The sequence below is a fragment of the Podarcis melisellensis genome (assembly GCF_964234715.1).
Source record: "Podarcis melisellensis genome assembly, chromosome: 7".
Classification (NCBI taxonomy): Eukaryota; Metazoa; Chordata; class Lepidosauria; order Squamata; family Lacertidae; genus Podarcis; species Podarcis melisellensis.
The window spans coordinates 56629017-56639569 of NC_138539.1; the positions used below are offsets into that span (position 1 = coordinate 56629017).

General features: G+C 42.2%; 1 protein-coding gene across 4 annotated transcripts in view; it reads right to left on the reverse strand.

Annotated features, from left to right (window-relative positions):
* The window catches only part of SLC66A2 (solute carrier family 66 member 2), a 52482-nt gene extending 44573 nt beyond the window's left edge, over window positions 1-7909 (reverse strand). For 2 of the 4 annotated variants that reach the window (XM_081919495.1, XM_081919493.1), the window contains exons 1-2: window positions 7623-7903; window positions 5409-5747 (exon numbers count right to left, since the gene is read on the reverse strand). In XM_081919495.1, the coding sequence (XP_081775621.1) occupies window positions 5409-5638 (230 nt within the window). In that variant the 5' untranslated portion in view covers window positions 5639-5747; window positions 7623-7903. Of the gene's footprint in view, window positions 1-5408; window positions 5748-6750; window positions 6790-7622 lie in introns of all 4 variants that reach the window. The other 2 variants (XM_081919494.1, XM_081919496.1) reach the window with 2 other exon arrangements.
* Between the last annotated feature and the right edge of the window lie 2644 nt (window positions 7910-10553).

Below are 10553 nucleotides of genomic sequence, written 5' to 3' on the forward strand. Positions count from 1 at the left end.
AATTTAGACGGTCCAGTGAACCCCAGAGCAGATGGATACTGTTAAAATAAAAAAGTGGCAGAGAGTTAACCTTGGATCTCTGCTGCTTCTCCTAACCCTTCCTTGTGTCCCTTCCATCCCACTCAATATTCCTGAGATGTCTTTAAAGATTGCAAGCTTCTATTTCTATGCTTTGTTCTTTTAAGCCTAATTTACACTGGGGCACCTAATGCTGAGACATTTCACTATTAATAAAAATATTATTTATATTAATAAAAAAAATATTATTTTTAACTTTGACCCAGCAATTCTTAATAACCAAGACATTTCATTACCCTTGGGTGGCCTCAGTCAATTTTTTGCAATTTCCCAGATGTCAGTATGTGACCTAGATCTTTCTCTCTTTCTCTCTCCCCCCCCCACCTCTCTCACATACATACTGCTGAGAAGCAACATGAGTTTTTCCATCCTTTGGCAAATCTGTCCTGCCCACCCATGAATAAGTTATAAATATGGAATGTGAAACTGAGAGGTCTCTTTCCCCAAGAAAAATGGGATATACGGTATAAGTAATACAGGCAAAGGCAAACTTGGCACTCCCAGATGTTGGACTACAACTCCCATCATCCCTAGCTAACAGGACCGGTGGTCAGTGATGGTGGGAACTGTAGTCTCAAAACATCTGTAGGACCGAGTTTGCCTATGCCTGGAGTAATATCTGCTCCCTACCACTACCAAACTGACTCTACTTAGCTTCTTCTTTGCTCACTCATATTATTTTTTCCTGAAGACCTGTCATAAATCAACCTTGCCCCACTGACTTTTAAAATAAGCATAACTGGGTGTAGTATGGCTGCTCATATTGCATTGCCTGTCTCCCAGTCACTGCTGTAGAGGGATGCTGGAAGATGCTTCTGACAGGCCAGACAATACCTCTAGCCTGAAGTCTGCCTCCATGTCTTACCAAACCTCACTTCCCCAAACTTGGGTGTGTGGGTGTGTTTTTAATTCATTATGGCTCTTTGCCTTCTTTTTCCTGTAAGCCTTTTCCTGAATAAATTCCACCCTAAATTTCTTCCCAGTCCTGTTTGTTTCCTTCCAGCCTATCTGCCCTAGTTTCATTAAATCTCTGCAATCAAAACTTAATCCACCTCAGGTCCTGCAGCAACAAATGCTGCTGTCGTTACAGCAAGCATCCCAGACCTTTTTCTCTTTTTTTGCCTCTCCAACAAGTTCCTGGGGAGCAAAGTTTGCATTGTCCTCTCTACAGCTTGAGACTTTTTTAGACTTCCCCAAAGTTTCCCCTTACCACCATTATGCCAAACCAGTTAATTTGTGGAGGGAAAGTTAGGTCAATACTGTATGACAAATTTTTAGCTGAGACACAAGTCTTTCAAATAAACTTCGTGAAACAGTTTTTAGATTGAGTTTACAGAGTCTGGTTCATAGCATTACTGCTAATCAATTAAGATGCAATTTCCATCAGCATCAGAAGTTCTATAATTTAAGCATGAACATCATAGACTTGGTTCAGACAGAGCAGAGTGCAAGACTTTTAATCTCAGGTTTATGGGTTCAAGCCCCACGTCGGGCAAAAGATTCTTGCGTTGCAGGAGGTTGGACTAGATTACCCTTGTGGTCCCTTCCAACTCTATGATTCTATGAAACAGAAATAAATACATCTATGAAATTTTGACCATTAGTAGAAGCATAGCAGAAGCAGAAGCACATAACGGATTACAACTGACTATTGTGCTGATTAAAAGCCAGTTTATGCTGATTCAAGTAGCAAAGCTTTCTCTGTCGTCACTGAACGCTCAACAACTTTTAAACAGGGAAAGGTATAAATGAAAATCCAGTTACAATTCCGCATGTTTAAAAAGTGACTAATGAGTTAACATTTTTGACCTACAACACACACCACTAAAAAGCTAACAGCACCCATCTTATTCTCCTTCAGGCGACACAAGATGAATTTGGACAGTGGCCAATCCTCTGAAGGTCGGATGCAGGATTTACAGTGCAATCCAATGCAATCAACAGAGAAGAATGCTCTTCAGTAAGATTTGGCTTGTGTCCAAATTCCTGGTTTCACATTACATCCATGAGAGCTATAGCAATCCGACCTAAATGGCCATCCATAAACAAATTAAAATCGGGGGATGGGTTATTTCCCCAAGATTCATGGATCAATAAATAAATAGCTTGGTTGCAGTGATAAAAATAAGACATCGACATGGGGAAAACACCCCTTAAGATCAATAATAAGATGATGAGAGTGCACTGAACAGGACCAGAGTGACGGTAGAGAAATACTGGCATAAAGGTAAAACTGAGTTATTCATTCACTGACTTAAAGTCCCAAACTCCCTAAGCCCAGTGTTCATTTGACATTAAGATCAAGTATTGAAATTGTACATTACAATAATCCTAGGGCAAACCCAGTTACCAAACCCAGCACTAAATTGTTACCACTCTACACACAAATGCCTATCCACTTTACTGTGTTTGCCACAGACAAGTATGGCTTATCAAAATGAAATGGGCCTGTTTATTTCCTGTGTCTTTTCTCATGTTTCCCAGAACTTAGAACAAACACCATGGCTGTCCTGTGATAGGGGGCAAGGGCAGGGAGCAGCAGGGACATTTAAAAAATACAGATGCATTTTCCAACACTGCATCAGAAGAGTATGATTAGTTGTCTGACCTTGTGTGAGGGCGACAAGAGCAGTATAAGGGCTCAAAAAAAGGTCCCCAGAATGTGCTTCTTGTACAGTATTTATTTAATACACTGCTGACTGTCACCTTGAAGCACCTATCTCTAACATAGAACGTTACCTGCTAGGAATCACATTGCTAGAAAAATAATGATGGGAATTCAGAGGTCTGTGAAAAAATGTTTAGAGGACTGGAAGTTAAAACTACTTGTTTTTGTATCTCTTGCAGACAGCTGAACCACATACTACTATCCCAGAAAAACTGGAGTTAGAAGTAATTTGTAAATATTAGATTTGTGACAGAACTATTAAATCATAACATTATTTTCCAAGAGAGGTGGCTGTGTTAATTTGCTGTAGCAAAAACAAAAACATTTTGTGAAGCCTTAAAGATTACCAAATTTATAATGACACAAGCTTTTGTGAACTAAAGCCCACGTATTCAGATTCTTCTTCTTATGTTTCCTTTGTCGTAGGAACTTTCCTGGTTTATGATGTTCACATTTTATGAAGGGAAAGGAATCAATGTTCCAAATAAAAGCGTAACTATACAAATAGACCAAAGCAGTAAAGAAACATAATGGCATGTGTTATAGTGTTACCCTACAAGGGTAACAATAGAACTAAGCAGCATGTCAAAGCAATGGTTGGACATTGCCAAAGCAATGGCAAAATACTCTTTCACTATACTGTAAAATTGGTTAACTTGCAATAGCTATTTGAGACATATCAGGGTGACATGCACTACACATCTAGCTAGCTATGGCTTTTCAAGCAAAAGTTTGCAGACATAGGAAATAATCCAAAAGAGTCTTGCAAAGAGTCAATCAAACACGGTGGGTTTGTTTGTGTATCTCTCTATCTCTATCCAACAAGTTACTGTAACTATCTCAAGTGCCTAATCCCAAGTGGTGCATGGGCAGGATAAACATTTTATATAAACAAATAATCAAATACTGTTACAAAACCATGAAGCTGAATGATGATAATCAAGCTACCCTATGCACTTTTCACTTCAGTTAGTAAACTATAACCATTGGGGGGGAAAGGCAGCAACAACACCAGATTTGCCAGTTGCACTCATTGCTCCAATTAACTATGCTAGCCTTCTTCAACTTGCTGCCCTCCAGGTGTTGTTGGACTACAACTCCCATCAACCCTCACTCCTGGGTCGAGCTGGCTGGGGCCAATGGGAGTTGTAATCTAAATATCTGGAGGGTATAGGGATGGGAAAGGCCGACTTCCACAACTGACCTCTATTATTTAGAAATTAGGAAGTTTTAGGATCTTGATGCAAGAAAGCTATGTGGAACAATCTTCTTTGAGGTTGGTGGGTGGGGCATCAGTCCACTACCCTTTGTCTCTTCCTCAGACTGAACTTCTCATAAATTGAGTTGTTGGTTAGGGATAGTGTACAAAGTTAATTGTATTTTATTATGAAGCAAAGTTCACCATATAAAGGATTGGTTATGCTAGCTTTAATGCTGGAGCCCATTTTGACACCTGTATAATAATAGCAGAAAAGTGGGAAATATTTTAAGAACAGTAGGAGGGCCACAGATTGCACACAGGAATATTGTAGCCCAGAAGATTTCTACAATAAATGACTACACAGATCAACTGTTAGAGGACAGCCTCAAGATTTACTGAGTTACTTATAAGCATAACCTTCTAATAGATGTGCCAAAAAATTCACATTCTGTGGACTCCAGCCATAACTGGAACAGTAGAAAGCAAAGCAAGAGATTGTTTTTGGGAACACAGTGCAAAGCAACACAAAACTAAAAATTAGGAAGACAAATCTCTTCAGCTCCAGACCCTCAACCACTTACATAAAGAATCCTATGGGTTAGATCCATACCAGGGCTGTAATCTATACTTAGAGTAAATTGGACTAAGCCCTATTTAATTCATATTAAAACATAGTTGAGCTTTTAGCCATGCCTACAGTAAATCCACTGAAATCAGTAAGCATGATTAAGTCTGGATCTAACCCTATGTGTTTGCAGCCAAATGGATAACAAAACAAAAAGAGGGTATACCTGGGCAACAAAGCATGCTGTGACTCACATAGATAGCAAGAAATCTGTGAAACTATTTTTAACTCAATATTCTGTTTATTTTATTCTCCCATTTTAAGTTTTTCTTAAAAATATTGTTTGTGTGTGAAATTAAACTTTTCAGATTCAGAATCAAAATAGACTTTTCCATAATATTTTACTCTCTCTGCTGTTGTATTACTGATAGCCAATGTGTTGCAGCTCAGAGTGGATTGGGATTGGGACCAAGAATCAAATCTAGTAATAATTTATAATAATAATTTATTATTTGTACCCCGCCCATCTGGCTGGGTTTCCCAAGCCACTCTGAGCGGCTTCCAACAAAGATGAAAGATACACTAAAATGTCACATATTAAAAACTTCCCTAAACAGGGCTGCCTTCAGATGTCTTCTGAATGTCAGGTAGGATGAATCCTTCTTCTACTTCAGTTTTGTATGACCAATGTAGAATTTATGAATGATAATTCACAAAGCTGTTCACAATCAACCACTGAGTAAAAGAATTGTGATCTTCAAGCAGATTTTATGTTCCTCCTGTGAAGATTTCTTTGTGATGTCCAAAAGGCACTTAATCTCACAGCATCTCTCACATCAACATCCAGAAACTCAAGAATAGAGAAAACATTCAAAGTGGTATAAGAGTCAACTTACCAGAAGAGTATCCTTAAAATGTTTGCAACTAATAACACTAAACACACGTAGGTTGAAAAGCCCTCTGCATTCTGTGTCCTTTTAATATCTCGGTATTGTGGGATGTATGGCACCACACCTCCAAACACCATGGCTGCAGATGCACCCCAGGATATCAGCTGATGAATCGGAGCCACTAGCCACTCCCAGCCATCCGCCTCCATGATGGGCAAAATGAAGTCCCTTAGCATCAGGGCAGCTGCTGCAAAGGGATCCCCCTTTTACTTCTTCCTCGGGCTTTATTGGCTTTTATTCATATCTAAGCAATCTGTCATTCCACGTGTCCTTCTTTATGCAGCCCTAACAAACAAACAAACAAACAAAAATCAAAGATAAAATCTCAAACTTGTACTTGTGTAGAAAATGATCTCCTGTTACAGCAAGTTGGGCAAATCACAAAGCACCACAGAAAGTCACCCTTCTTGAATCCAGTCCCAACCAGTGCCTTTTCTACCATGTTCAACAATGGATTGGTTGAGTGCCAGGACTATGGAAGTCTAGTATCCCTAGAAATGAAATCCTCTCAGAAAGAACGTATATAAAGGTGCACACACAGTCACTATAGGCTTTTCAGAAAATAAAGACCGCTCATTCATTATGCTACTGGTTCCAACACATCTCTCAAAATGTAGCAAAGTAATGTAGTTATGGGGTCTTCAGGTTACTCCACAACAGTAGAGCAGGCAAGATGACTGTGCAAGTTACTTGGCATGCTCCATTATTATTTACAGGAATAACATGTAGCCACTTTCAGGGGCTAGGATAACTGTTTAAGATAACTAGAGTGGTACCTTGGGTTTATTACTTAATTTGTTCTGGAGGTCCGTTCTTAACCTGAAACTGTTCTTAACCTGAGGTACTTTAGCTAATGGGGCCTCCCACTACCGCCAGTGCGCGATTTCTGTTCTCATCCTGAAGCAAAGTTCTTAACCCGAGGTACCATTTATGGGTTAGCGGAGTCCGTAACCCGAGGTACCACTGTACTGCAGAAACCATACGCAAAGCAGAGAGTTCTTCAATGAGTTGCTTCTCTGTGGTTAAGAATGACTGTGCCTTCACGTTCCATCTCTTTTGGTATTACCAAACACATATCTGCACATGTTTTCCCCACCCCAACTGAAGATAACATGACACAACCTATGTGGAAAGCATCTTGTGAATGGCTCAATATGTTTTCAGGTTGTAAGAGAATGCTTGTCAGGTCATTTCACTGGATTTTTGCCATAAATTATTGTTATGACCGGCACTATTCAACCATGAGTAAAATCAGCTTAATTGGAAAATGTTTTTAGACTATATATACATATCACTGCTGCTATAATCTTTGCAGAGGCATTTCCTCCTGTGTGTGTGAGAAGAGGGTATTTCTGTTAGAAGACAACACTCGACAGCTGCACTTTTATAACTAGTTGAATTTTTTATTTTAAATCAATTAAAATCTGCTGCCCAATCAACTGAGAGCACTTTCTGAAAAGTCACATGAAATCAAATATCTAACCAATTAATCAGTGAAATATATCTCTTTGAAATCTTATTACCCCACTAACTGCTTGTATGGTGTAAAGACTATAGAGAAAGGAAAGGGAAGTGACGGCTCTAACAAAAAACCCAAAAAGAGAGAGAGAAGAGGGGATCCCAAAGAAGTTATAGTAAAAAGAGAAACCAGATGAAGGAAATGAAAAAGTTATGTCAAGTGCTGCCGAGTATGGCTAGACTGCACAGGAATAGCTGTGGCAGCTCTTCTACATTCTATTTTTTGAGGAAACTTTGCAGACTTCCCATATACGCATCCTACTGAGCCTACATGATCAACTGTGAATTGCTGGGAAATTAAATGACTGAGACTCCCGCACAGCTGAGCCATCTCAGCCTCCAAAGGACAGGCAGGGTTGGGGGGAACTGGCCGCAGCCTTCCCAGGAAGAGCCTTCAAACAGTTCGGGAAAGGAAGGGGAACTTTTTGGAGAGAGACATAATTTGCTTATCCCGAAGTGACTGATGCCTGCCTTTTGAATGGCAGCCTCCTGCTCTAGCACAAAGCAACCGTTCCACCTTCGACTTCCCTCATACTCATCCTAGCAACTCTACCAAACTCTCCCCGCCCCCGCCTCAAAAAGCAAAATGCCCAACCGCCATAAAGTGCTCTGGGACGTGACCTCTCGCAGCCTCCATCTCACCTCGCCTTATCAGGAACATTTACGCCACCGAGGGCCCCTTACACCGAAACCCGCGCATCTCCTCCTCTTCCTGCGGGTGCCTGAGGGAGCAGCGCCGCCGGCGACCGACCTTCCTCCTTCCCCCCGCCCCGCGCCCCTCTTCCGGCCCCCGGCCCGCGACGCCTCCCCAGATGCAGCAGCTCGCGCCTCCGCCGTGCAGCTTCTTTTTTGCCGCTGCTCTTTCTGAGCGGTTGGCGACAATAAGCAGGAGCGCTCGGCAGCGAGGGAATCGGCCCTGCCTATGTGACGTCACGACAGCCAGCGGCGCCTCCGTCAATGGAAGGAACCGCCCCGCGCTCCCGGCCCCGCGACTCCTGGGTCCTAGCGAGAGACGCGTCCGCGACGATTTGGAGAAGCGGGCAATAGGAAGCGACGTCCAGTGGCGTAGCGTGGGGGGTGCATGGGCGGGCCCGGCCGCACCGGGCGCAACATCTGGAGGTGGGGGCGCGCTCGCACTCGAGTGCTAAAATCCACGGGTTAGGGGGCGCAAATTACTTGCCTTACCCCGGGTGCTGACAACCCACGCTACGCCACTGGCGACGTCCCAGTTTATTTGTCTTTTTAAGAACGGGTACTTTTTTTTTTTTTGCCCCAGTCTCTCTGCCATGCGAGTACTGGAGTGTGCTTGGTGGGATTGCTTTCCTCAAGATATGGGGAGAGGAAAAAAGTGTTTATTCGCAGAGCAGCATCAAGGAAGGTGTTTCTAAAAGGCTTTTCAAATGACGTCATCCTCGCCAAAGCAACAGCAGAGAACTTGCTATTTTTAACTATTGGTAAAAAGTAATTGCTGGTCCGTTCCCCCAATTAATTATCAATTTTTTATGCACTGTATGTAAATTCTTGCCTCGAACAGGACTTGTGATGACCTTTGAAGCAGTGAACCGATGGATAATTGACTTCCGTTATTAGTAGTAGTATTTATTCCCTTCTTTATATTCAATGTTGCTTTTAACCAAAGCAGAATTCAGAGTTATAAATGCCAAAACATCAATAAAACCAGCTCTCTAAAACAGGGCTGGGGATTAGGAAACTAGTGGTCCCCCAGGTGTTGTTCTAAATCCTTGTAGGAAATGTAAAGCTCTGGAGTGCTACTGATATTCCTCAGAGATTACTTCACAGTTACTGTTTTGTGTGCGTGTATACTCTATTCTCACATGGTTGCTGAAATGATCATATCTAAAAAGGAGGTTCCAGCTCCCAAAGAAAATCCAGGCTACAGTACAATCCCAAGTACATTTATTCAGAAGAAGAACCGAGGTCAACGGGATAACAACCTTTATGTTAATAGTAGTAATATGGCTGTGCAGAGGCACTCCTCCAAAAACCTTTGCTACTGTGGAGGCTCCTTAAGCACTTAGTAAAAGTATGGATGGCTAGGAAGTTACTGGTGGTGGAAGTCCTGCTAATGATAGCCAGTGTAAGACCACAAAACTGGAGTGTTGCAGATAGTGGAGCAGGACCATCCATGGATCAGCTGAATCCTAAACTGCTCCATTTAAAGATTAGAGGCTTGAGACAAGCTCCTCTGCTACATCAGCCTTGAGCCGGTGCAGCAAAACATAACATAATTGAATTGTAGAGTTGGAACAGACCATGAGGGACTCTCATGCAACTCAGTAAATATATATAAGAAATAGGTTACTGATATATTGATAGCAAAGTAATACCAGACACCTGAAAATGATCTAGAATGTGCCTTGTATTTTATTTTGAAGTGATCTGTGATATTTCATGCATCTCGGTTATAAGCTAAATTACCGTCAAGGAGTCAGAGAAACCTTTGTTCCATAAATAGCTTTTCTATGTCAGCTTAAGTAACAGCATATACTTCACAGTTGCTAGAGGTCACACATCTCATGTGGCAGTCATCATGCATCTTGTTCTAGCACACACTTGCTCATATCACAGCCTGACTATAATGAATCCCATGCAGTTCTTCTTAATGGCTATGATGGAAGCTAGCTTCAACCAGTCACACAGAACCGTCTACCTCCCTTTATTTTCTTTTATCAAACCGTGCATGAACAAGGAAACAATGTCCTGCTGGAACTGATTATCTGCAGGAGAGGAAGGCAGGAGATGAACCCCCACTGAGATCCAGCACCGAGGGCCTTCTGGCGGTTCCCTCATTGTGAGAAGTGAGGTTACAGGGAGCCAGGCAGAGGGCCTTCTTGGTAGTGGTGCCCGCCCTGTGGAACACCCTCCCATCAGATATCAAGGAAATAAGCAGCTATCTTATTGTTAAAAGACACCTGAAGGCAGCCTTGTTTAGGGAAGTTTTTAATATTTAACGTTGTATTGTTTTTAACACTCGATTGGGAGCCGCCTAGAGTGGCTGAGGAAACTCAGCCAGATGGGCGGGGTATAAATAATAAATCCTTCTTCTTATTATTATTATGAAGAAATTAACCTTTGGCAATGCAGCAGCCTAACAAGCAGGCTTCATCCCTAAATTTCTTTTCTTTTCTTTTTTACTAAGATATCCCACCCTCTTCATTATCAAATGGCACACATCCAGCATTTCCCATCAAGCCTAATTTAACCACAAGTATTCCTGCCAGCCTTTCACATACAATTATTTTTGCAGATTGATACAATCTGTAGAGCTGGAGCAGTGGCGTAGCATGGGTTGTCAGCACCCGGGGCAAGGCAAGTAATTTGCGCCCCCAACCCGTGGATTAGAGGGACGCGGGTGGCGCTGTGGGTAAAAGCCTCAGCGCCTAGGGCTTGCCGATCAAAAGGTTGGCGGTTTGAATCCCCGTGGCGGGGTGCGCTCCCATTGTTCGGTCCCAGCGCCTGCCAACCTAGCAGTTCGAAAGCACCCCCGGGTGCAAGTAGATAAATAGGGACCGCTTACCAGCGGGAAGGTAAACGGTGTTTCCATGTGCGGCT